Genomic DNA, 27,430 nt, shown 5'->3' with positions numbered 1-27,430 from the left:
CTGATCACTTAGAGGAAAGTGGCAAATAAAAGGAGGACAAATAAAAGGAGCACGGTGGCACCACAAGAGAGAACGGGGAGAAACCGACACCATGCGAAAGGAGAGAGGAAGGACTGAGCCAGACCTCAGTGATATTCTTTGTTATGTTTATTTTCTGTATTAGTGAAGTTGTTTTAATGGACTAAAGCCTCCCTGTCCCTGTGTCAATCTCTGCACGCTCAAACCAACACCCCACGGTTTACCACAACATGTTAACAGGTAACTGGTATACCTGGAGTGAGTCTTTCTTGTCTTTTCCCTTCTTCTTCCTCTCCCGCTCCTTCCTCTTGCGGAACTTTTTAAAGTAGTCCTGGATCAGGAAGCTGGCATAGAACTTCCCACAAGTCACCTCTTCCCCTGAGTCAGGAAGAATCGCAACAGAGGAGGAGAACAGGGAAAAAAATACATCTTAAACAAAGGGAGGAGGCAAATGGGCAAGTGATAGAGACGAACTAAAAGAGAAAAAAACACAGACAATAGGGAGATACAGAAAGAAACCTGTGTTTCTGTAACTTATTTCTGTAGAATGCAAAAACTACCATTAGAGTGGTCTGTGTGGGTATACAGTAGCATACGGCAATACATCTGTCTAGTTGGCTGAAATGGCACCTCCTATGGTTTACCTCTAGGGGGTGGAATGACCTCTTCAAGGAGCTTGGGCTTAGTGCGCTTCCATATCTTCTTAATGATGGCCCTGAGCTCCTCGTTGTCCTGGTCAACAGGCCCTAGTGGAGAGACACAATACCTTTAAAAACATAGGAGTAAAGGCCCCAAGCACCACTGCACTAAATAATCATGTGTGAATTATACACTCTGTGTATGTGACCTGACTGACCCTCGGTCTTGATCTTAAGTGAGGTTCTGACCAGCGCAAACAGGGTGGCATTGAAGGTGACTGTCCCGTCGCTGTGCAGCGGCACGTTCATAGCAACCAGCCTCTAACAGGACAAGCAAGCGGATGAAATAGAGTCAATTATCTCTGCACAATATCTATATCAAACATTCAATTATATAAATATTAGAAGTTAACACGTTTATTATAATTTAATTTATTCAACCTTTAACATTAAAATGTGATCTGCCCTACCTTGCAGGCCACACGATGGGGGCACAGTTTGCCAAAACCAAGGGGTGGCTGGATCCTGCGCAGCATAGTGACCACATCGATATGTTTGATTCGGCCCCTGCAATACAGACAAAAACAGCACAATTAAAGGACCAAATGGGGGAAAGGGATGGACGAGAAGAGAGTAAGAAGTAAAAGGAAGATAGAGGACAGAGATACAGAACGGGTTTCCTGAATAAAGGCCAAATCCCGTTGATCCTTTTTCAATTTGAAAAGAAAAATCTAAAAAACGATCGAGAGAGGGGTCTCTTACGTCGCCTCTGGGTCATAATCCGACCAGACTCGTTTGAACTCGTCCAGGTGATGAGTACCCAGTACGGTCCAATCTCTGGTCAGGTACTCAAAGTTGTCCATGATGACAGCAATGAACAAGTTAATGATCTGAGAAGAGGAACAAAGAGTGTATCAATCACAGCTGATCTGCTTCAAATTGGCTGCAATCAACATCTTTTTAATGAACCTTTATGTACACAAGTTGGTCTCATTGAGATGAATTTCTCTTTTGCAAAAGACACCTCTCACAGACAGTTGTCTCACCAGGAAAGCACAGAGCATGAAGAAGCTGATGAAGTAGATGTAAGCCAGGTTGCTGCCGCACATGTTGTCATCCCCGGGCTCAAAGTCTGACTCGGGGTCACAGGGTCTCCCTGGCAACGCTGCCAACATGATCTCCTGCCACTGCTCTCCGGTGGCACACCTGCAAGAAGAACACACACGTTAGGACTAAGGAAATGAAAGTTGACACAGGAGGAAGAGGAGAGAAGACACAGGAGGAAGGGGAGAGGAGAGGAGATACAGGAGGAAGAAGAGAGGAGAAGAGAAGAGAAGAGAAGAGAAGAGAGGAGAGGAGAGGAGAGGAGAGGAGAGGAGAGGAGAGGAGAGGAGAGGAGAGGAGAGGAGAGGAGAGGAGAGGAGAGGAGAGGAGAGGAGAGGAGAGGAGGGGAGAGGAGAGGAGAGGAGAGGAGAGGAGAGGAGATGAGATGAAAGGTTGAAGAGGAGAAAAAAATAAGAGCAGAAATGGAAGTGGAGAGCTGGGGGAAATAAATAGACTGTGGTTGAGCTTCTAACTATCTACTATTTACCTCTTTGTCCTGCAAAACTCACCTGAAGAGCAGCAGGACAGACATGAAGAAGGTCTGGAAGTTGTTGTTCCTGTTGATATGTGAGTTGTCATCTATTGCAATCTTTCCAAATGTCTGCAAAAGGTTAGAGCACAGGTCATATTGTCACCAGCTGCATTTTAAAGACATAAGAAAGGGATACAATGAATGGAAGGAGACCCACCTGCATGCCGATGACAGCGTAGATGAAGAAAATCATTGCAATAAGTAGACCGACATATGGCAAGGCCTGTGAAAGAGGGGGGTGTATAGACATACATTTTCTTTAACAAATATAAATTATACACCAGTGTCTGTCTGTCTCTGTCTGTGTGTCTTGACATCTGTTTGAACCTAGCACTGACCTGGAGGGACTTGACAAAAGTCCAGAGGAGGGTTCGAATGCCCTCCCCTTTGCTGAGCAGCTTGACCAATCGCAAGACACGGAACAAACGAAAGAATGTGATGGACACTTTTCCACTTTCCTTCTTGGCCACGGGCGGAGCTCCGGGTACGGCTACAGCCGCAGCTTGGGCTGCGGCCTCAATTGCCTGGAGAGAAACACAGAGGTTTAGAGAACAGTTGCTTGTTTTCACACTATCCATGGAGAGACAGGGGAAAGGATATACAATATTTTTTTCAAATGAGAGAGAGAGAGGGACAGATAGTGGCAGAGATAAAGAAAGAGAGAAAGACAAAGAGAGAGAGAATTGCTTTTCCTGTCGTGGTCTTACTTCAACATCCTCGTCCCCTCCCTGGATTGATGAGAAGTTTCAAAGATACCAGAGACAAGGAAGAAAACAGAAAATATACACAAGATATCATTTAGTATTTGACAGAACACACACAAGCGCTTTATAAAGCTATGTGTTTGTTAGACAGAGATGTGACCATGAATAACTGTACACAAACCGTTTTGCAGGCCTATATTGCAAGCCTTTTCTAAGTATCATGTTTTCCTGAAGTAAAGAGAAGGGTTGAAGATGGAAGACATGAGGACACAAGAAGCAGCTAAAGGAGAGACAGAGAGAGTACTCACACTGAGCTCTGAGACCACGATGTCTAGCACACTGCCCACAACGATCAGAGCGTCAAAGGAGTTCCAGGCATCGATGAAATATTGCTGGATACACAGACACACACAAACGCCGTCAATAGTATGGATCTTTAGAGCGTGGCATTGGAACATTAGAGCGTGGTATCGGAACATCAGAGCGTGGTATCGGAACATTAGAGCGTGGTATCGGAACATTAGAGCGTGGTATCGGAACATTAGAGCGTGGCATCGGAACATTAGAGCGTGGTATCGGAACATTAGAGCGTGGCATCGGAACATTAGAGCGTGGTATCGGAACATTAGAGCGTGGCATCGGAACATTAGAGCGTGGTATCGGAACATTAGAGCGTGGCATCGGAACATTAGAGCGTGGCATCGGAACATTAGAGCGTGGCATCGGAACATTAGAGCGTGGCATCGGAACATTAGAGCGTGGTATCGGAACATTAGAGCGTGGCATCGGAACATTAGAGCGTGGTATCGGAACATTAGAGCGTGGTATCGGAACATTAGAGCGTGGTATCGGAACATTAGAGCGTGGTATCGGAACATTAGAGCGTGGTATCGGAACATCAGAGCGTGGTATCGGAACATTAGAGCGTGGTATCGGAACATTAGAGCGTGGTATCGGAACATTAGAGCGTGGTATCGGAACATTAGAGCGTGGTATCGGAACATTAACGTGGGGCGGCAGGGTAGCCTAGTGGTTAGTGCGTTGGACTAGTAACTAGAAATGGTTGCAAGTTCAAATCCCCAAGCTGACAAGGTACAAATCTGCCGTTCTGCCCCTGAACAGGCAGTTAACTCACTGTTCCTAGGTCGTCATTGAAAATAAGAATTTGTTCTTAACTGACTTGCCTAGTTAAAATAATTACAAAAATTTGAACATGGTTTTAGAACATGCACTTGGAAAATTAGAACATGGCATCGGAACATCAGAACATGGAACATTAGAACACAGTATTTATATCAAAATGTGTCCAGTGAACGCCTGTTGAACTCACATGTGTTCTGAGAGCCAGTAGCTTGATGATCATCTCTATGGTAAATAGGGCTGTGAAGATCAAGTTGAGGATGTCCATCACAGAGTTGAATGTTTTAGACTGCTCATAATGCTGCAGGGAGAGGACATTCATTTATTTGAATTTGAATTTATCTTCCTCGTGATAAACTATGTCAAATATTTCCAATCATTTTCTAGAAACACGATTTACAATCTTATTCCTGTTGTAATATACATGATGTGTACATTATGATTATTGTACCTGCACAGCCAAGGTGAGGGTGTTGAGAAGAATTAAGACAAACATGATGTACTCAAACTGGCTGGAGGCAATGATCTTCCAGAACTTCAGCTGGGACGGGTTTCTGGGAATGTAGATCTTGATGGGCTTGGCTTTCAGAGCGTACTGCACGCACTGTCTCTGTGGAGGGCAGGACAGGAGACACAGGGAAGGTGGGAAGTGAAGTGAAAACTTGCAATATCAGTAGACGGAAGGACTTTCACGTGATAATAAGGTACAGTAGCTTTGTGATTATGATGAGTGTCGTAATAAGTTATTCAAGGAAAACAACTAACTTGATTTTTGTTCAGTTCGCAGTTTTTGAACTCAGATTCTCCCTGTTCACGGAACGTGATGATGACGAAGCCCACGAAGATGTTCATCATGAAGAAGGCGATGATGATGATGTAGATGATGAAGAATATGGAGATTTCCACACGGTAGTTGTAGATAGGGCCGTGGTTCGCAGCATTGGCGTCGATGGCCTTGTACAGCAGCCTACGAGTTTATAATAAGAGATATTTACACAAGAACAACAGCTTTACTGAATAAACAGAGTGTCATCGTATGTACTCTTGCGTGGTCTTGGTACTCACTGTGGCCAGCCTTCAAATGTAGACACAGTGAACAGGGCCAGCATGCCCTGCAGCACATTGTCAAAGTTGAATTCACTGTTTTGCCATTTCCTCTCTCTCACCATAGGGTGATTCATATCACCATCCTTATACACCACAAACGTCCCCCTAAAACACAAAACACACACACACACAAATCAATGCTTATTAGTAATAAAATATAGTATGTAATGACAGGAATTTGAGTGAGGCATTGGCTAAGAGAAAGACAAAATAAAAGACCAAAAATAAAGTCTTACATGCACTCATATGGAGTGTGTTTAGCTTCATCGGTGCAACTGTAGAATCTTCCCTGTAACACACAGAGCAGACAAACATGACTTTATAACGAGAAGGCACCACACGGAGTGTTTTCAAATAAGCAATGACCAAGTACCTTGAAGAGCTGCACTCCAATACAAGCAAACATGAACTGGAGGAGCGTTGTGACGATCAAGATGTTTCCGATGGTTTTGATTGCCACAAACACGCACTGCACGACGTTCTGTCAGCAAAAGCGCAGACACAAGAGCACGTTTGTACAGTTATTTGAGAGAGAGAGAGAGAGAGAGAGAGAGAGAGAGAGAGAGAGAGAGAGAGAGAGAGAGAGAAAAATACAGAAAAAAAGAAGGAACAGCATGACAGAAAACAGATAATTGGGATTGAATAATCCATAGAATCTAACCACTTCTGGGAAAATTGGAACACACTAAACAAACAACAACACAAAGAGCTATCTATTCAAAAAATGGAGATGTCTGGATAAACCACTTCAACAATCTTTTCGGGAAATATAAGAAAGAACCAAGAGCAAAAATATATACATGATCATTTACAAAATTTACAACTAGCTATTAAAGACTACCAGAAGCCACTGGATTCTCCAATTACATTGGATGAGCTACAGATATTATGAGCTACCCTCCAACCCAAAACGTTGGTGTTGATTGTATACTAAACAAAATGCTCAAATATACAGGCCACAAATTCAAGTGGACTATTCTTAAACTCTTCAACATGATCCTCAACTCTATTATCTTCCCTAATATTTGGAACCAAGGCCCAATCAACCCAATCCACAAAAGGGAAGACAAATCTGACCCCAATAATTACAGTGGAATATGGGTCAGCAGAAAACTCTGAAAAATCCCCAGGAGTATCATTAACAGAAGACTCAGACATTTCCTCAGTGAAAACAATGTCCTGAGCAAATGTCAAATTGGCTTCTTACCAAAATACCATACGACAGACCATGTGTACACCCTGTACACAATTGTTGACAAACAATCAAAGCAAAACAAAAGCAAACAAATCTCTTCTCATGCTTTGTTGATTTCAAAAAAGTGTTATACTCAATTTGGCAACAGGGTCTGCTATACAAATTGATGGAAATCAGTGTTGGGGGAGAAAGCATATGACCTTATAAAATCAATGTACACAAACAAGTGTGCAGTAAAAATTGGAAATAAACACACAGATTTCTTTCCCCAGGGCCGTGGGCTGAGACTAGGATGCAGCTTGAGCCCCACCCTCTTCAACATATTTGTTATGCAGGTGAATGAGGACCCAAAAGCGACTTGGCGAAAACAGAGTCTTTAATCCAGTAAAGTAAATATTCAATACTCCTAGACAAATCGGAGCGGTAAATAAAGCATAAAGAACAATTCCACTCGTAATGACGAGAACAGACTGGAGACTCGATCATAAACTGTAGGTTGCCTCGGGAAGGCACTTGACCGTAGCAGACTCAGACACCTGCTCACCACGCAGCATCTGAGGGAAACACGACACGACAGGGCGATACAAAGACACAGCACGGTGAACAATATACAAGGATCCGACAGGACAGAAACGGAAAACAAGGGGAGAAATAGGGACTCTAATCAGGGGAAAAGATAGGGAACAGGTGTGGGAAGACTAAATGATTAATTAGGGGAATAGGAACAGCTGGGAGCAGGAACGGAACGATAGAGAGAAGAGAGAGAGGGAGGGAGAGAGAAAAAGGGAACGAACCTAAAAAGACCAGCAGGGGGAAAACGAACAGAAGGAAAAGCAAAATGACAAGACAATATAAGACAAAACATGACAATATTTATCAATGAATTGGCGAGGGCACTAGAACAGTCTGCAGCACCAGACCTCACCCTACTGAACTCTGAAATCAAATGTCTACTGTTTGCAGATGATCTGGTGCTTCTGTCCACAACCAAGGAGGGCCTACTGCAGCACCTAGATCTTCTGCACAGATTCTGTCAGACTTGGGCCCTGACAGTGAGTCTCAATAAGACAAAAATAATGCTGTTCCAAAACAGGTCCAGTAGCAAAGACAGCAAATACAAATTCTATCTAGACACTGTTGCCCTAGAGCACACAAAGAATTACACCTACCTCAGGCTAAACATCAACACCACAGGTAACTTCCATAAGGCTGTGAACCATCTAAGAGAGAAGGCAAGAAGGGCTTTCTATGCCATCCAAAGGAATATAAAACTCAACCCCCCCAATTAGGATCTGGCAAAAAATACTTAAAGCCGTTATCGAACCCATTGCCTTCTATGGTTGTAAGGTCTGGGGTCCACTCACCAACCAAGACTTCACAAAATGGGACCAACACCTAACTGAGAGATTGCCTGCAGAATTCTGCAAAAAATATACTTTGTCTACAACGCAAAACCCCCAAACAATGCATGCAGATCAGAATTAGGACTATACACACTAGTTATCAACATCCAGAAAAGAGCTGTTCAATTCTACAACCACCGAAAAGGAAGCGATGCCCACACATTCCACCACGCCCTCACTTACAGAGAGTTAAACCTAGAGAGGAGTCCTTTAAGCCAGCTGGTTCTGGAGCTCTGTTCACAAACACAAACAGACCCCACAGAGCCCCAGGATAGAAACACATTTAGACACAACCAAATGATAAGAAAGCAAAAAGATAACTATTTAGTACACTGGAAAGAATCAAACAAAAAATGGAGCAAATTGGAATGCTATCTGGTCCTAAACAGAGAGTACACAGTGGCAGAATACCTGACCGCTGTGACTGACCCCAAACTAAGAAAATCATTGACTATGTACAGACTCGGTGAGCATAGCCTTACCATTGAGAGAAGCCGCTATAGGAAGACAAGCTATTTACCCACTGTCCTCAAATTGAAGTGGAAACTGAGCTGCACTTTCTAACTTCCTGCCAAATGTATGACCACGTAAGAGACACATATTTCTCACAGATCACACAGACCCACAGAGAATTTGAAAAGAAATCAAACACTGAAATACTGCAGTGTGCATCACAGCAGAAAGATTGGTGGCCCGTTTCCATGAGAAAGGGGCAACCAATTGAGTACAAACAAAATTGTAAATACAACCTATATTTATCTGATTGTTCTATTTGTTCTCCCTTTCATAATTGAACTACTTGCACATTGTTACAACACCGTACATAGCCAATAATGTAACATTTGAAATGTCTATATTCTTTGAAAACGTTTGTAAGTGTAATGTTTACTCATGTTTCCCTTGTTTGTTTCCCTTTTGTCTATTCCATTTGCTTTGGCAATGCAAACGTGTGTTTCCCAATGCCAATAAAGCCCTTTGAATTCAATTGAGAGAGAGAGAGAAAGAGAGAGAGGTGGTTAAAGTGGTCAAATGTTTACCTTGAGTCCCTTGGCTCTGTTGATTGCTCGAAGAGGCCTGAGCACTTTGAGTACCCTGAAAATCTTGACCACAGAGATAGCGCTGGAACTGAGAGTATAAGAGAAGCAGATACGAGTGTTGGAATGATCCACACAGCACTTTTCTTGTCTGACCTGCAGAGAGTGCTGTTACAGTATTGTGTCTATATAACCAGGGCCAATACTGTCCATTGACCTGTAAAGGAACGGCAGTTCATCATCCTTCCAATGTCCCTTTTAGGACAGAACCAATTCAATTCAACATGTATTGTCTTTGCAAATGTATTGTGTAGCCAGAGTATGTATTTCGTAAGATACAAAAAATACAGTATACATAACAATACACGCACACGCACACGCACACACACACACACACACACACACACACACACACACACACACACACACACACACACACACACACACACACACACACACACACACACACACACACACACACACACACACACACACACACACACACACACACACACACACACACACACACACATAGCTGATCAAATCTTACATTCATCTGTATAGCTAGCTAACTAGCTTTGAGTCGGTGGTCCACTAGTCTTGGTACAGTTGTTTTCAACCAACATTTACTTGGCGATACTTTCTTCATTCTTGATTCAGAAGACACCAGTGTCTTACAAACTTGCAGCTGGAATCCAAAAAGCTGAGAATATTCAGAAAAATATGACCTGCAATGTCTGTGCTGTATGAGGAGTTTCCTCACCATTTTAGCTGCCAGACATCAGCCATTTCACAACAGCTCAGCAGGAACTAGTCATTTGTAAGCGAAACAGCCACATGCAGAATAAGGCGTCACACAGTGCGATCCAAACAACAAACAAAGATTTACACATGTGAGAGGCCATTTCTCACTCTCTACAAAAAGTTCATTCAATATCTATTCTCTGGTTTCTGGAGTTCCAACTGCAAATGGAAACAGAAGTTTATGAGAATAACGAAGACAGTACCGCTAAGTAAAGGTTGGTTGAAAATGGTTGTACCCTGGGACTCCTGCTCGACTTCAGGCACAATCTTTTCAGCTATGTGCCTGAGGTCCGAGCCCACTTGGATAACATCCCGACAGGTACTCACTGGAGGAAGAAGGACGCGAGAGACACACTGACAACCAAAAGGTCCAGGAGGTTGAAGGCATTCCTACAGAAGGAACCAGGATGAAGGAACGCACCAAAAACCGTGACCTGGAGAGGGAGAAAAATCACAAGCGTTAAGAGGGATTCTAAATGCTATTTACACTGCCATGTGCACTCCCATATATGTTTATAGATAGATGTAGATCTACTGCCTGAAGGAAAGATAGCCTATGCAGATCATTGTCAATTCACAATGAAGTAACATTCCAAAACGTAGTATGATCCCAAAAGTGCTTGACCCATTTCATTTGCATATCTGGTCACATTTTACCTTCAGTATGATTTCCACAGTGAATATGGAGGTGAACGCATAATCAGCGTAGCCAAGCATCTGAAGATATAGAAGATATCCTACGTCAGCATCATGGCAACAATTCAGAAACACTATTTGGTGGTGGAAAGGGAAAGAGGGTGATACCTAGTCAGTTGTACAACTGAATGCATTCAACTGAAATGTGTCTTCTGCATTTAACCCAACCCCGGTGGGCATTGTAAGGAAGGTGAGTATGAGAACAGCAGTTTTGGTTGAAACCATTGAGCAGTGAGGGTAGATTTACGGTAGTTGAGTGAGAGTGTGAACGGTAGTTTTGAATGCCGGTTATAGACTATAGATGTTGATTGGGCGCTAGGTAGTGCTTGGTTGTGAGGGCGGGACTGAGAGTTGGCTGAGTAGATATCGAGAGGGATTTATTTTTAAAATGTTGCCGTACGTTGTTCCTAAAGGAGTGAGCTCTGATTGGATCCTCAGCGGCCAGAGAAATACTACTGGCGATGATGAAGACGAGGATGAGGTTGGTGAAGTAGGAGTGGTGGATGAGGTTGTGACAGGCCACTCGGAGGCTGAAGGGAGAGGAGAGACGATGCAAGTGATATGGCTGCTTTGAAATGGCACACAATTCCCTATATAGTGCATTACTTTTGACCAGGGTCCATAGGGCTCCTTGGCTGTGACTTACCAGTTTCTTTTTCCAAGAATGAAGAAGGAGCTCCCATCTGGAATGGGTTCAATCTTCTCTTTTGGAGCGGATTCAGGCTTCACAGGCATGATTCCTAGAGAGGGGAGTTGATCAGATCAGTCGATTTAGAGAGCAATCCATGTGTCACACAGTCTGACGAGAACCCTTCTGAGGTGTACGGAACGACACTTACCCTCCAGACCCTCGATGGCTCTCAACTCCTCATTCTCCTCCCAGTCATCCATCTCATTCTGCACAAGGAAAGAGCGAGCAAAAAAGAAATGCAAACATGAGATTCTCTTTTATTTTTAAAACACTGAGGAGCACAGACACTCCTTCTAAACCATTATCGGTTATATAAGGTTGCAGCCCATAACAGTAGCTGCTGTAGAAAATGTTGTACTGTGTTGGTCCCCTGAAACAATATTTCGGTACATACCGCCGCATCTTCCTCTTTGTCTTCATCTTCGTCCCAGTCCTCTTCATCGTCCTTTTTCTCTCTGCAAAACCATTAATTCACCACTTTGCTTTTGTCTACTTATTCTACTCATTACTTATGCTACTTAGCTTTGTCCAGTAATATAACCAGACCATCAATGTATGTCTACTTATTCTCCTCATTACTGATGCTACTTAGCTATGTCCAGTAATATAACCAGACCATCAATGTATGTCTACTTATTCTCCTCATTACTGATGCTACTTAGCTATGTCCAGTAATATAACCAGACCATCAATGTATGTCTACTTATTCTCCTCATTACTGATGCTACTTAGCTATGTCCAGTAATATAACCAGACCATCAAGTTATGTCTACTTATTCTCCTCATTACTGATGCTACTTAGCTATGTCCAGTAATATAACCAGACCATCAAGTTATGTCTACTTATTCTCCTCATTACTGATGCTACTTAGCTATGTCCAGTAATATAACCAGATCATCAAGTTATGTCTACTTATTCTCCTCATTACTGATGCTACTTAGCTATGTCCAGTAATATAACCAGACCATCAATGTATGTCTACTTATTCTCCTCATTACTGATGCTACTTAGCTATGTCCAGTAATATAACCAGACCATCAATGTATGTCTACTTATTCTCCTCATTACTGATGCTACTTAGCTATGTCCAGTAATATAACCAGACCATCAAGTTATGTCTACTTATTCTCCTCATTACTGATGCTACTTAGCTATGTCCAGTAATATAACCAGATCATCAAGTTATGTCTACTTATTCTCCTCATTACTGATGCTACTTAGCTATGTCCAGTAATATAACCAGATCATCAAGTTATACATTTCATTCGTTTGGCTTCTGTGATACTTACTCTACTTGCTTTTTTCCACCATCGCCACCTGCCAAGTTGTCCACAGCGATAGCCAAGAAGACATTCAGCAGGATATCTAATCAAGAGATATCAAGGAATTGACCAAGAGCTTGACAACAGTGAATACCGATGTTATAGAGTACAGTATCGGTTTGTGTACATTCAATAGCTTTGTAGGCCGTCATTGTAAATAAGATTTTGTTCTTAACTGACTTGCCTAGTTAAATAAAGGTTAAATAAAAAATAAATAAGTAAATTGTACAAAAGCAGATTTGATATATATAACCAATTCTCTCTGTCTTGGTTAACAGAAAGGATACAGTTGCCGACAACAAAGAGGGAGACGAAGTAGACACACACAATCATCTGTGGGAAAACTGGCCCGCCATAAGCCATGATCCCATCATACATCACAGCATTCCAGTCCTCTCCTGTAAGGATCTACAGAGGAGAAAAGGAGAGGTAGAGAGGGGGGAGAGAGAGAGAGAGAGTGAAAGAAAGAAAGAGAGAGAGAGATACATAGAAATAGAGACACAGAGAGAGAGAGAGAGAGAGAGAGAGAGAGAGAGAGAGAGAGAGAGAGAGAGAGAGAGAGAGAGAGAGAGAGAGAGAGACAGAGACAGAGAGAGACAGAGACAGAGACAGAGAGAGAGAGAAAGAGAGAGAGAGAGAGAGAGAGAGAGAGAGAGAGAGAGAGAGAGAGAGAGAGAGAGAGAGAGAGAGAGAGAGACAGAGACAGAGACAGAGACAGAGACAGAGACAGAGACAGAGAACGAGAGAGAGACAGAAACAGAGACAGAGAGAAAGAGAGAGAGAGAGAGACAGATAGAGAGAGGGCGACTGTAATGAAAACTATGGAGAATTCGATAGTAGTGTTAGAATTAGTGTTAGAATTATACCTGGAAGCAGGTGAGCAGGGCCTGGGGAAAAGTGTCAAACGTGCTTCTCTTCATCTGAGTCTCATCAAAGTTGAACTTGCCCCCAAACAGCTGCATCCCCAGCAGGGAGAAGATGATGAGGAAGAGGAAAAGCAGGAGCAGCAGGGAGCAGATAGCCTTCATGGAGTTGAGCAGGGAATTGACCAGGTTTGATAGGGCTGCCCAGTGCCTAAACAGGAAACAGATAGTTTCAGTGTTTGAGGGTATGAGGTATGTAGTAGCCTTCCATACTGAATGCATGCATGAAATGTATCAATTGCTGAGTGACATTCCATATAGTTCTTTCAGAAGTGCGTTTGACTTGCATAGCAGCGTATTCTGGAAAGATCTGGGACCAAGCTAGCAAGACAGCCCACACAGATCTGTGACCAAGCAAGCAAGACCTGTGACCAAGCTAGCAAGACCGTAGACCATATGAGCAAGACAACACAAACAGAACTGGAACCAAGCAAGCAAGACAGACCAAACAGATCTGGGACCAGGCTAACAAGACCGTAGGCAATGTGAGCAAGACAACACAAACAGAACTGGGACCAAGCTAGCAGTTACCGACCGTGTCACTTTGAACACCCTGAGCAGGCGGACACAGCGCAGCACAGAGATGCCGATGGGAGGGATGATTTGCAACTCTACCAAGACTGTCTCCAGGATGCCACCACACACCACGAAGCAGTCGAAGCGGTTAAACAGAGCCATGAAGTGGATCTGGAAACCGAAACTGTACATCTTTAACAGCATCTCCAGCGTGAACAACATCAACAGGATCTTATTGGCCCGCTCTGAAGGAAAGACCAAGGAAAATAAAGGTTATTTATGTATTTATGTATATTTTTCCTGACGTCTATGTCAACATTTCATCCTGCTGAATTAGGGAGAAAATGACGTAGAGAAAAGGAAAGAGGGGAGGAGGACAAGCAGAAACAAATAGAAAAGACCAGATACAGGTAGGTGGAGAGAGAACGAATAACAGGAAGAGATGTAGAGAAGAGAGTGTATCCTGACCCTGCATCTCGGTGAGCCACTTGGGCTGGCCGTAGTGTTCAGAGGCGCTGGCTGCAGTGTTGAGAAACACCAGAAGAAGCACCAGCCAGTAGAAGTTCTGGGATTTGACTGCTACACGACAGTTCTTCCGAAAGGCGTGGTTCAGTTGGCATAGCTGTTCACTGAGTGAAGTGAGAGACAGGAGACAAGTTGCATGAGGAGCGGAAGGGTCAGAAACCGGCTTTGTCAAAAGTCTGTAGTGTACTTTCTTATTTTTTTTAAACCAGGAAATAAAACAATATTGTGTATATTCTTAGAACTGTCATGACATTGCCCTGTTGGGTGAGGTTTATGACTCCCCCCATAAATACTTTTCCCCCTTTTCTCTCCACTCTACAGAATGGACACGTACCACAGAGAAAGTATGGTAACATCAAAAGGTTGGGGAATGAAACAATAATTCCCTTTCTCAACCATTTGAAAGTGTCCATTGGTACTTAAAGAATATGATCAGATCAGTTGTTGTCTGGGACATTATATCTGATGATAGGATGACATAAATTGTATCTTGGAAAGTCTACACATTGTAGTTATCCGATTCACATGGAATTGTTGCGCAATTTAAATGTTTAAATATGAAACTATTTGTGAGATGACGAAATCTGATTTTAGCTTCTAAATGAGAGAATTGTTTTCATAAGTAAACTTATGCTCACTCAGTGGCCACGCCCAAGTGAACAGACATTGGTTGGAGAGGGATGAAACACGCCCTTCTCTTCCCCAGTACAAAAACCCCTGTGACCAAATTCACGTTAGACTAAGCAAACCCCGGCTGGTGGTTGCGAACGGTTGAAAGACTATCTAACAAAATGTACGAGACCAGATCCCCACACTGGAATGGTGAATTTCAACTGGACCAGCCAGAATACAGCACGAGCTGATTATGTCAACTTCGCATGAACTTTGAACTGTTATTCACTAAAGAATCGATTTGATAAAATAGCATGTCATATAATTGAATCATAGTCAGAGGCACAACTGAGCTATCCTACTCAACTTACCAGAAACTGTTGGCCATCATTTTAGCCCTGAAAAAAAGGAGAAAGAAGCATTACATGACAACATTGATAACAATGATATCTAATTAACAAAGAATGAAATTCAAATACATTTGTTTATTTCATTACATAAGAGATGCGCAGCAGCCATTGTCGTCATCTAGATATGCTTCAAATTCAGAGTCTGAATCCGATTCTGTTGAACACATAACAGAGCCATAGATTAGATCACAGAGAGCCTAGTAGTTCAAAACAAATCAAACTGTATTTGTCACGTGCGCCGAATACAACAGCTGTAGACCTTACAGTGAATGCTTACTTACAAGCTCTTAAAGAACATTGCAGAGTGAGAAAATATTTGCAAAATATGAAAAGGTTCTACAATAAAATAATAAAATAACAATAACTAGGCTATATACAGGGGATACCGTTCCAAATTAATGTACATATCGTGCCCTCTTTTGTCATTGTGCCCTCTTCACAGCTGACTTGGTGCGTTTGGACCATGATAGCTTGTTGATGATGTGGATACCAAGGAACTTGAAGCTCTCGACCCGCTCCACTACAGCCCTGTCGATGTGAATGGGGGCATGTTCGGCCCTCCTCTTCCTGTAGTCCACGATCAGCTCCTTTGTCTTGATCACGTTGAGGGAGAGGTTGTTATCCTGGCATCACACTGCCAGATCTCTGACCTCCTCCCTATATGCTGTCTGATAATTGTTGATGAGCAGGCTTACCACTGTCATGTCGTCGGCAAACTTAATCATGGTGTTGGAGTAATGCAGTCGTGGGTGAACAGGGAGTACAGGAGGGGACTAAGCATGCACGCCTGAGAGTCAGTGAAGACACTTGCCAGTTGGTCAGCGCATACTCTGAGTACATGTCCTGGGAATCCGTCTGGCCCTGCGGCCTTGTGAATGTTGATCTGTTTAAAGGTCTTACTCACATTGGCTACGGAGAGCGTGATCACACAGAACAGCTTGTGCTCTCATGCATGCTCCAGTGTTGCTTGCCTCGAAGCATGCATAGAAGCCATTTAGCTTGTCTGATAGGCTTGTGTCATTGGGCAGCTCGCGGCTGCTCTTCCCTTTGTAATATGTAATGGTTTTCAAGCGCTGCCACATCTGACAAGCTTCAGAGGCGGTGTAGTAGGATTCAATCTTATTCCTGTATTGACGCTTTGCCTGTTTGATGGTTCGTCGGAGGGCATAGCGAATTGGAGTCTGGTTAAATAAAGGTGAAATAAAAAAAATAAAAAAAATAGCGGGATTTCTTATAAGCGTCCGGATTAGTGTCTCGCTCCTTGAAAGAAGCAGCTCTACCCTTTAGCTCGGTGCGGATGTTGCCTGTAATCCATGACTTGTGGTTGGGATATGAACGTACAGCCTCTGTGGGGACGATGAAGGTGGTCTAGAGTTTTTTTCCCCTTCTGGTTGCACATGTGACATGCTGGTAGAAATGAGGTAAAACGGTTTTAAGTTTTCCTGCATTAATACACAGACAGTAACAGTGAGAAGAGTGACAGGCCATCATACCTCCGTCCTCGCTGTGTTTATACCAGCCAAACTTCTTCATCATTTTCTTCTTGGCAACAGCAGCACCTTGTTAGGAGACAAAGGAAAGGTTGACTATATGGGTGCAAGGCTGTGTTTTCAATGTGTGTGCATTTATTTGTGTGTTTATATGTGCGTGTGTATCTCAGTCAGTCAGTTAACCGTACGTTTGTTTCCTTCCTCATCCACATCCTCGGCCTCGATGAGCCAGTCCATGTAACCACACATATCCTCCTCCATCTGCTTCTTATTCTGGGCGTCCTGCAGCTCTCCACGAGCCACGGCCTTCTCTCTTTCCTTGGAGAACTCTCTGCACACACAGACACACGTACAGACGCACACATAGACGGTCAGCACACAACCTACACTCGGAGAAGACCTTCACACACAAATGTAACACAAGACAAACATCCACACAAACTTCCACTCACTCACCCGCTCAACACTCCCAATACAAGGTTGAGTACGAAAAACGAGCCAAATATGACCAGAGAGACAAAGTACACCCAGGGTATTTCAAAGCCAATTGCATCATTCATCTGCAGGAATACAGAAAGAGACAGAGGGAGATTAAGAATTGTTAATCGTGCTTCTACATCTGCATTGGGGGGTTTTACGCTGGGTTTCTGTATAAGCACTTTGTGATAACTGCTTATTTAAAAAAGGGCTTTATGAATACATTTGATTGATTGATTGATTGATTTATTGATAGATAGATAATCAGAAACTGTTCCATTTTTATGTGATGATAGACAATTTAAGTCATATTAAATCAGAGGAGTAGTTAAGAATAGGAAGAAAGTACTAGGGGTGCATTCAAAATGACACCCTTTTCCCTATGTAGTGCACTAACTTTGACCAGGGTCCACAGGTCTCTGGTCAAAGTAACACACTATAGGGAGTAGGGTACCATTTATGATGCAGCCAAGAAAAAAGAGAGAGGCTGATATTACCCAGTAGAGCACATCGGTCCAGCCCTCCATGGTGATACACTGGAACACAGTCAACATGGCAAAAAAGATGTTGTCAAAGTTGGTGATCCCGCCGTTAGGCCCCTCCCACGGTCCTCTGCACTCTGTCCCATTGCCCACACAATCGCGCCCATTTCCAGCAAATGCACACGGTGTGGGGTCATCATCCACGTTCAGTTCTGGGAGAGAGGACAACATGAGGAGGTCACTCATCGTGACAAATGTCTTAGTCTTCTTAGTAAAAAGATGGAAATCTCATATAAAATCCAGGCTTCCAAAGCATTAGCTGATAACAAACTTGTGTGCAAATAACTTGTTTACCCATGTCTGTGTACAATGACTCAAATGCAACTCTTTAATATAGTGTTAGGATGTGTATGTACAGTATAGAGCAGTGTATGTACAGTACAGTGCAGTAAACTTGTTTGTGTTGTAAGTGAAGTTTGTACCTGTGCCCAAGTAGAAACAGGTCTTGTGCATCCTGCCAAGGAAGAGCTCCAGGCCGATGATGGCATAGATGATGATGACAAACATGACCAGCAGACCAATGTGGAGTAGGGGAACCATGGCCTTCATGATGGAGTTCAAGACAATCTGGAGACCTGCACACACACACACACACACACACACACACACACACACACACACACACACACACACACACACACACACACACACACACACACACACACACACACACACACACACACACACACACACACACACACACACACACACACACACACACACACACACATTCACCCAGCTGAGAGATGTGTTTTACTGAAACACACACACACACACGTACACAGACACGCAAACCTACTTGGAACGCCAGACACCAGCCTAAGGGGTCGCAGCACCCTGAAGGCTCGGAGCGCTTTGACATCCAGTCCTCCTGGTTTGCCTGCTGCGTGGTGGGCCTCTCCAGGCTTGTGGTCGGCCGTCCCCTCAGCAACCACACTGAACAACCTGCAACAACAGCCGCACAACAACAATACAGCTAAAACACCATAAACAGAATGGAGGGGGTAACAGAAGAGGAATGGAGACATGAGCTAGCGTACCCGACGACAACGATGACAAAATCAAGCAAATTCCAGCCACTGCGGATGTAGGCGCTAGGGTGCATGACCAAGCCATAGGCCAGGATCTTAGTGAAGGTTTCAATGGTGAAGATGACCAGGAAGACATACTCTACTTGTTCCTGCACTCACAGAGAGGGAGAAGACAGCATGGTCAAATATACATACTTCCTAATTTGTCCGTTACTGTAATCAGTAAAGAGCAAAGACAACTGTTGGGAAAATTAGGTAAAGACATTTTTACAAGATGTCTGTGGATGTTCATAATGCAGGGTTAACACCTGTCTAATATCCAATGCATATGTTATATTCGGGGGTGTAATGTTTAAGGTTGATGTATCTACTGCATGTGGGGTGGCAAGGAAGCCAGGCACTGTCACGTTGATGGCTTATACTGTACATGTATACTTTAGGTCAAAATTAGTGCACACGAATAGGGAGCCATTTCGGAAGTAGCCAGAGTCTGCCCTGTAGGTAGTGATTACTGTAGCTTCAGCCCTGTTAACTTACAGCCCAAAACAGGCTTAATGAGCCAGCCACTAGAGCGCTAGTCAGTAACCCTTGGTCTAATGCTTCTTAATGCTGCTAATCTTTGGCACCAGAGTCGCTAGGCATCAGGCTGGAATAGGAATGCAGCCAAAAGCTGGCTATAGCATTGTGGTCAAACAAGGTGATGTGACAGATTAGAAGGTGCAGTACCTTCACTATGGAACGATAGGCTGTAGTGCAATGAATGGAGACAGCGATTGCTTCATTCTATTCGAATCAGGACAGCTGTAGTCCCTGAAGTGAGGACAATTACCCTATAAGTATTTCTTAACACCATACTACACGACCAAAAGTATGTGGACACCTGCTCGTTGAACATCTCTCTCCAAAATCATGGGCATTAATATGGAGTTGGTCCCCTCCTCTGGTGCTATAACAGCCTCCACTAGCCTCCACAAGGCTTTCCACTAGATGGTGGAATTTTGCTGTGGGGACGATTCAGCCACAAGAGCATCATTGAGGTTGGGCGATTAGTCATGGCTTGCAGTCGGCGTTCCAATTCATACAAAACAAGATGGGAACCACACCTTTTTGTTTGCCTGAATTTGCGGGTTTTACGCACCAGCCAAGCTTCTGGGAGAGCATGATGGTTCTCTTTTGATGAGGCATTCCAATTCCTCCCAAAGGTGTTTAATGGAGTTGATGTCAGGGCTATGTGCAGACCAGTCAAGTTCTTCCAGACCGATCTCAACAAACCATTCCTGTATGGGCCTCATTTTGTGCACAGGGGCATTGTCATGCTGAAACAGGAAAGGGCCTTTCCCAAACTGTAGCCACAAAGTTGGAAGCACGGAATTCTCTAGAATGTCATTGTATGCTGTAACATTAAGATTTCCCTTCACTGGAACTAAGGGGCCTAGCCCGAACCATGAAAAACAGTGTCAGGCCATTATTCCTCCTCCACCAAACTTTACAGTTGGCACTATGCATTCGTGCAGGTAGCGTTCTCCTAGCATCCGCCAAACCCAGATTCGTTGGACTGCCAGATGGTGAAGTGTGATTCATCACTCCAGAGAACGTGTTGCCACTGCTCCAGAGTCCAATGGCGGCGAGCTTTACACCATTCCAGCCGACTCTTGGCATTCTGCATGGTGATCTTAGGCTTGTGTACGCCTGCTCGGCCCATTTCATTAAGTTCCCAACGAACAGTTAATCTGCTGACGTTGCTTCTGTAGGCAGTTTGGAACTCAGTAGTGAGTTTTGCAATAGAGGACAGGCGATTTTTATGTGTAACGCGCTTCAGCACTCTGCGGTCCCGTTCTGTGAGCTTGTGTGGCCTACCACATTGCTGCTGAGCCGTTATTGCTCCTAGACATTTCCACTTCACAAGAACAGCACTTACAGTTGACCGGGGCAGCTCTAGCAGTGCAGAAATTTTATGAACTGACTTGTTGGAAAGGTGGCATCCTATGATGGTGTCACATTGAAAGTCACTGAGCTCTTAGGTAAGACCATTCTACTGCCAATGTTTGCTATGGAGATTGCATGGCGGTGTGCTCGTTTTTATACACCTGTCAGCAACGGGTGTGGCTGAAATAGCAGAATCCACTCATTTGAAGGGGTGTCTACATACTTGAGTATATATAGTGTATGTTTTTTATGAGTGTTAATGTGCTGTAAACTACCGTAAAGATTTCATACTGGAATCCCTATAGTAGGGAGGGGGTATTACAGTGAAGCGTCAGACTTCAGCCTGAGTTCCCTTCCACAAGTCTAATCCAATAAAGGGATCCACGCCGGAGGGATTTAAATACAGTACTAACCAACCACTGTCCTGCCCCACAGCCAAGCAGATGGACTAGACAGACTCGGCATGATGAGGTTGTGTACTGGGGGAGTTGAGGGGCTTGACACGTTACGATAACACCCCTAACTTCTCTGAAACTGTTGTAATCTACCTGTTTTCCATAGTAATTTGATACATCCTTTGATATGCCACGTCTCACAGCGAGGCTTCCAGGCTTTTCTGATCGCCTCTCCTCATTTGATTCATTGACATGGGTTCAAGTAGTATTTGAAATTGTTCAAATAGTTTGAGCATTTGCTTGGGCCTGCCTGAGTCCCAGATGGATTTTGCACTTTAAGTATTCCACTGATTCAACTGCGCCAAAGGAAGCTAAATGAATCAGATTTCAAATATCTCTATTTTAACCCAGGTTTGGTCCTTGTATAGCACTCCCAAAATAACCCTCTCTTTAGCCTCTATGATCTCCCTGATTGACACCTCAGCCTCTATCAGCCGCCGTGCACCAACTCACCAGGTTGTGGTTGGTGGAATTGGAGTCCTCCTCAGGGAAGGGTTTAGATACACCCAGGGCCACACAGTTGGCAAAGATAGCAAGTAGAATGAAGATATCAAAAGGTCTGCAGGACCACAGTTAAGTGTAAATGCTAAACACCACATTGAATGCATCATTGACTTATAGTTTTTCTCAATCGCGTACAAGCAATTTCGGATCTGTGTTGAAATGTATCTACAGCAGAACAGCAATGATCAAATGCTCAAATACATTTACAGAACGTCTGATAATTTTCTTGCCTTGTACCTGACTGGGCCCACTTTTTTTGCAAAACTTTAAATACAAATGTAATTTAATGAATACAAAATTCAGTGTTACATTGGGACTGTCTAGTCTTTCTGAATTGTTTTTCAACATTGTGGACATGCAGAGATGCAGCGAATGAAGTTGGGTTACTCCTAAGTCATCATCTCCAACATTTTGGCCTTCCATTATAGTAGGGCCGTGACAATACCAGTATCGCAATATTTTTTCCATGACAAAAATTAAAACACAAAGCATATCTGACCCTTTGGTCCTTTACAAACCTGCTGTATGTAAAATGTTGTGTGCTACAGCTTAATAATAAATAAATGTGATTCTGGATGACAACAAAATGACATTTGTTTCCAACATTAGGACAGTTTCCTAAAGAAGTTAAATCCGCTTCATGTTTTGTTTCCCTGACACGACACAAACGAGTATTGCGATATTGGTATCATCCCAGCCCTACATTATAGAGCTTTGTTTTGGGGTGGATTGAGGCCTATACATTCATATCAGTTGAGTTACTCTATTGAAATCACCTACAGTATCCTTATTTCTATTTTGTGTTTCTATGAGCAAACCAGCCTACGAATTAAATACATGGAATCGGATTGTGATGATCACAACAATTGAATCCTGCACACAATGTCCTTATTTAAAATCGTATTTTTTTTACAAGAATAATATTTGATTTGACGTGTATGAAGTTGTTTGATGAAATATGCATAAAAGGAGAGTAATTGCTCATAATTCTGCACCTTTGGATAGTTGTACTTCCTGTTTTGATCGTCATGATTTACTGACGGCAAAGAAAATGTACTGATCTACTGGGATTTTTAAAAGACGGACTAACTTTCTGTTTTGCCTGCTTGGACTCAAGAGATAAGTCTGGTTGCACTCTTTTGATAAATGTATTTGGAATTTTGGTGGTATAATATAGTTAGGAGGAATGTATTTATGTTTTGAGAAGGCCACTGCATTTTGAAAATGCATTTACTGTTTTGCAAAAGGCCACAGAGTTCTGTGTCTCGTAGACTCTGTTCTGAAAATCAACATTTGTTCCACAAAATGCTTGTAAGCGATTGAGATAACTTTAATAGGGTCTCTCAACACAGTAGGGGTTTAAATGCTCTGACACACACACACACACACACACACACACACACACACACACACACACACACACACACACACACACACACACACACACACACACACACACACACACACACACACACACACACACACACACACACACACACACACACACACACACACACACACACACAGAGGTACATCATCATTGAAGGATATTTCCATTCAACAAGGGCTAAGGCAGCCATGCGGATGGGGTTACTGAGGGTGAGGCAGCAGAGGGCTCGAGGGGCTCGGAGAGCAGATTTGTTGGCTTGTATCTGCTTCTTCTGTCCACCACCCCTCTTCTTGCCCGAGGCAGCAGAGCCGAGGGTGTCGGACTTGTCCCCGGCAACCGAGCCGGCCAAGGAGACGCCATCCTCTGCAGGAGACAGAGAGAAGATAGTCACCATTCATTTACCAAGTTCATTATCTAGGTTATTGTTATGTAGTTGCTATGCACTACTGTGTGTATAAAATGTGGTGGACCATTTCTTTTCACAGTCTTCAATATCTATCAAGTGACCTACACTTTAATATTGTGTCAATTACTCAAAAAATGGGCCAATATCCATCGACAGTAATGAAACAAGAGTAAGTAAATAGCCTAGCATGAGCTGGAATGGCTCGTAGGAGCAGGAGCCCATCTCCTGTTTCTGTAGCGTGAGGCAGCTTGATGTACAAGTACACCCCCTAGACAGGACGCTAGTCTTTCGCAGGGACTTACCCCCAATCTATCTCCTTAATGCCGAGTGCCAAGCAGGGACGCATTCTGTCCCATTTTTACAGTCTTTGGTATGACCCAGCCGAGGAGCGAACTCCAAACCTTCCAATCTAAGAGGGGCACTCTAACCACAAGGCCACTGAGAAGGCTAATGAAACAACAGTATTATTAACATATTGGATAAGATTATTGAAATTTGGCCAGGGGTTGGGCAGGTATTGGTTTCAGCCTGGACATGATTGGACTACCTACAAGGTACAGTAATGCATGATAGGCCTGCAGATTATATAAAAGGTATGATAGGCCTACAGGGTACATTAAGGTATGATAGGCCTATAGGGTACATTAAGGTATGATAGGCCTATAGGGTACATTAAGGTATGATAGGCCTATAGGGTACATTAAGGTATGATAGGCCTATAGGGTACATTAAGGTATGATAGGCCTATAGGGTACATTAAGGTATGATAGGCCTATAGGGTACATTAAGATATGATAGGCCTATAGGGTACATTAAGGTATGATAGGCCTATAGGGTACATTAAGATATGATAGGCCTGTAGGGTACATTAAGGTATGATAGGCCTATAGGGTACATTAAGGTATGATAGGCCTATAGGGTATATTAAGGTATGATAGGCCTATAGGGTACATTAAGGTATGATAGGCCTATAGGGTATATTAAGGTATAATAGGCCTATAGGGTACATTAAGGTATAATAGGCCTATAGGGTACATTAAGGTATGATAGGCCTATAGGGTATATTAAGGTATAATAGGCCTATAGGGTACATTAAGGTATGATAGGCCTATAGGGTATATTAAGGTATGATAGGCCTATAGGGTACATTAAGGTATGATAGGCCTATAGGGTACATTAAGGTATGATAGGCCTATAGGGTACATTAAGGTATGATAGGCCTATAGGGTACATTAAGGTATGATAGGCCTATAGGGTATATTAAGGTATGATAGGCCTATAGGGTACATTAAGGTATGATAGGCCTATAGGGTACATTAAGGTATGATAGGCCTATAGGGTATATTAAGGTATGATAGGCCTATAGGGTACATTAAGGTATGATAGGCCTATAGGGTACATTAAGGTATGATAGGCCTATAGGGTACATTAAGGTATGATAGGCTTACATAGTACAGTAACGTATAATAGGCCTATAGGGTATATTATGGTCTGATAGGCCTATAGGGTATATTAAGGTATGATAGGCCTATAGGGTATATTATGGTCTGATAGGCCTACAGATTATATAAAAGGTATGATAGGCCTATAGGGTACATTAAGGTATGATAGGCCTATAGGGTACATTAAGGTATGATAGGCCTATAGGGTACATTAAGGTATGATAGGCTTACATAGTACAGTAACGTATAATAGGCCTATAGGGTATATTATGGTCTGATAGGCCTATTGGGTATATTAAGGTATGATAGGCCTATAGGGTACATTAAAGTATGATAGGCCTATAGGGTACATTAAGGTATAATAGGCCTATAGGGTACATTAAGGTATGATAGGCCTATAGGGTATATTAAGGTATGATAGGCCTATAGGATACATTAAGGTATGATAGGCCTATAGGGTACATTAAGGTATGATAGGCCTATAGGGTACATTAAGGTATGATAGGCCTATAGGGTACATTAAGGTATGATAGGCCTATAGGGTATATTAAGGTATGATAGGCCTATAGGGTACATTAAGGTATGATAGGCCTATAGGGTACATTAAGGTATGATAGGCCTATAGGGTACATTAAGGTATGATAGGCCTATAGGGTACATTAAGGTATGATAGGCCTATAGGGTACATTAAGGTATGATAGGCCTATAGGGTACATTAAAGTATGATAGGCTTACATAGTACAGTAACGTATAATAGGCCTATAGGGTATATTATGGTCTGATAGGCCTATTGGGTATATTAAGGTATGATAGGCCTATAGGGTATATTATGGTCTGATAGGCCTATAGGGTATATTAAGGTATGATAGGCCTATAGGGTACATTAAAGTCTGATAGGCCTACAGATTATATAAAAGGTATGATAGGCCTATAGGGTATATTAAGGTATGATAGGCCTATAGGGTACATTAAGGTATGATAGGCCTATAGGGTATATTAAGGTATGATAGGCCTATAGGGTACATTAAGGTATGATAGGCCTATAGGGTATATTAAGGTATGATAGGCCTATAGGGTACATTAAGGTATGATAGGCCTATAGGGTACATTAAGGTATGATAGGCCTATAGGGTACATTAAGGTATGATAGGCCTATAGGGTACATTAAGGTATGATAGGCTTACATAGTACAGTAACGTATAATAGGCCTATAGGGTATATTATGGTCTGATAGGCCTATTGGGTATATTAAGGTATGATAGGCCTATAGGGTATATTATGGTCTGATAGGCCTATAGGGTATATTAAGGTATGATAGGCCTATAGGGTACATTAAAGTCTGATAGGCCTACAGATTATATAAAAGGTATGATAGGCCTATAGGGTATATTAAGGTATGATAGGCCTATAGGGTACATTAAGGTATGATAGGCCTATAGGGTATATTAAGGTATGATAGGCCTATAGGGTACATTAAGGTATGATAGGCCTATAGGGTACATTAAGGTATGATAGGCCTATAGGGTACATTAAGGTATGATAGGCCTATAGGGTACATTAAGGTATGATAGGCCTATAGGGTACATTAAGGTATGATAGGCCTATAGGGTACATTAAGGTATGATAGGCCTATAGGGTATATTAAGGTATGATAGGCCTATAGGGTACATTAAGGTATGATAGGCCTATAGGGTACATTAAGGTATGATAGGCCTATAGGGTATATTAAGGTATGATAGGCCTATAGGGTACATTAAGGTATGATAGGCCTATAGGGTACATTAAGGTATGATAGGCCTATATGGTACATTAAGGTATGATAGGCCTATAGGGTACATTAAGGTATGATAGGCCTATAGGGTACATTAAGGTATGATAGGCCTATAGGGTACATTAAAGTCTGATAGGCCTACAGATTATATAAAAGGTATGATAGGCCTATAGGGTACATTAAGGTATGATAGGCCTATAGGGTACATTAAGGTATGATAGGCCTATAGGGTACATTAAGGTATGATAGGCCTATAGGGTACATTAAGGTATGATAGGCCTATAGGGTACATTAAGGTATGATAGGCCTATAGGGTACATTAAGGTATGATAGGCCTATAGGGTACATTAAGGTATGATAGGCCTATAGGGTACATTAAGGTATGATAGGCCTATAGGGTACATTAAGGTATGATAGGCTTACATAGTACAGTAACGTATAATAGGCCTATAGGGTATATTATGGTCTGATAGGCCTATAGGGTATATTAAGGTATGATAGGCCTATAGGGTACATTAAAGTCTGATAGGCCTACAGATTATATAAAAGGTATGATAGGCCTATAGGGTACATTAAGGTATGATAGGCCTATAGGGTATATTAAGGTATGATAGGTCTATA

The 27,430-nt window shown here is 42.7% G+C and overlaps 1 protein-coding gene across 1 annotated transcript in view; it reads right to left on the bottom strand.

Moving 5' to 3' along the window:
- LOC124045931 (voltage-dependent L-type calcium channel subunit alpha-1D-like) overlaps positions 1–27,430 on the bottom strand; it is a 42,829-nt gene that overhangs the window by 14,063 nt on the left and 1,336 nt on the right. Inside the window, exons 2-41 of the mRNA XM_046365753.1 lie at positions 23,352–23,553; positions 21,750–21,855; positions 18,925–19,064; positions 18,684–18,829; positions 18,307–18,459; positions 17,840–18,036; positions 17,322–17,425; positions 17,054–17,196; positions 16,869–16,934; positions 15,463–15,529; positions 15,337–15,363; positions 14,297–14,457; positions 13,848–14,073; positions 13,256–13,463; positions 12,677–12,797; positions 12,357–12,432; positions 11,461–11,521; positions 11,215–11,272; positions 11,022–11,115; positions 10,776–10,905; positions 10,337–10,396; positions 10,007–10,113; positions 8,879–8,966; positions 5,617–5,724; positions 5,480–5,532; positions 5,202–5,348; positions 4,902–5,103; positions 4,588–4,746; positions 4,327–4,437; positions 3,305–3,388; positions 3,000–3,020; positions 2,631–2,816; positions 2,450–2,515; positions 2,270–2,361; positions 1,703–1,862; positions 1,419–1,546; positions 1,127–1,223; positions 875–977; positions 663–764; positions 272–396 (exon numbers count right to left, since the gene is read on the bottom strand). Of these exons, the coding sequence (XP_046221709.1) occupies positions 272–396; positions 663–764; positions 875–977; positions 1,127–1,223; positions 1,419–1,546; positions 1,703–1,862; positions 2,270–2,361; positions 2,450–2,515; positions 2,631–2,816; positions 3,000–3,020; positions 3,305–3,388; positions 4,327–4,437; positions 4,588–4,746; positions 4,902–5,103; positions 5,202–5,348; positions 5,480–5,532; positions 5,617–5,724; positions 8,879–8,966; positions 10,007–10,113; positions 10,337–10,396; positions 10,776–10,905; positions 11,022–11,115; positions 11,215–11,272; positions 11,461–11,521; positions 12,357–12,432; positions 12,677–12,797; positions 13,256–13,463; positions 13,848–14,073; positions 14,297–14,457; positions 15,337–15,363; positions 15,463–15,529; positions 16,869–16,934; positions 17,054–17,196; positions 17,322–17,425; positions 17,840–18,036; positions 18,307–18,459; positions 18,684–18,829; positions 18,925–19,064; positions 21,750–21,855; positions 23,352–23,553 (4,685 nt within the window). The remainder of the gene's footprint in view (positions 1–271; positions 397–662; positions 765–874; positions 978–1,126; positions 1,224–1,418; positions 1,547–1,702; positions 1,863–2,269; positions 2,362–2,449; positions 2,516–2,630; positions 2,817–2,999; positions 3,021–3,304; positions 3,389–4,326; positions 4,438–4,587; positions 4,747–4,901; positions 5,104–5,201; positions 5,349–5,479; positions 5,533–5,616; positions 5,725–8,878; positions 8,967–10,006; positions 10,114–10,336; positions 10,397–10,775; positions 10,906–11,021; positions 11,116–11,214; positions 11,273–11,460; positions 11,522–12,356; positions 12,433–12,676; positions 12,798–13,255; positions 13,464–13,847; positions 14,074–14,296; positions 14,458–15,336; positions 15,364–15,462; positions 15,530–16,868; positions 16,935–17,053; positions 17,197–17,321; positions 17,426–17,839; positions 18,037–18,306; positions 18,460–18,683; positions 18,830–18,924; positions 19,065–21,749; positions 21,856–23,351; positions 23,554–27,430) is intronic.

Source organism: Oncorhynchus gorbuscha, linkage group LG10, assembly GCF_021184085.1.
Source record: "Oncorhynchus gorbuscha isolate QuinsamMale2020 ecotype Even-year linkage group LG10, OgorEven_v1.0, whole genome shotgun sequence".
Taxonomy (NCBI): Eukaryota; Metazoa; Chordata; class Actinopteri; order Salmoniformes; family Salmonidae; genus Oncorhynchus; species Oncorhynchus gorbuscha.
Note: the sequence above shows the minus strand (reverse complement) of the source record. Positions and strands in the feature narration are given on the sequence as shown.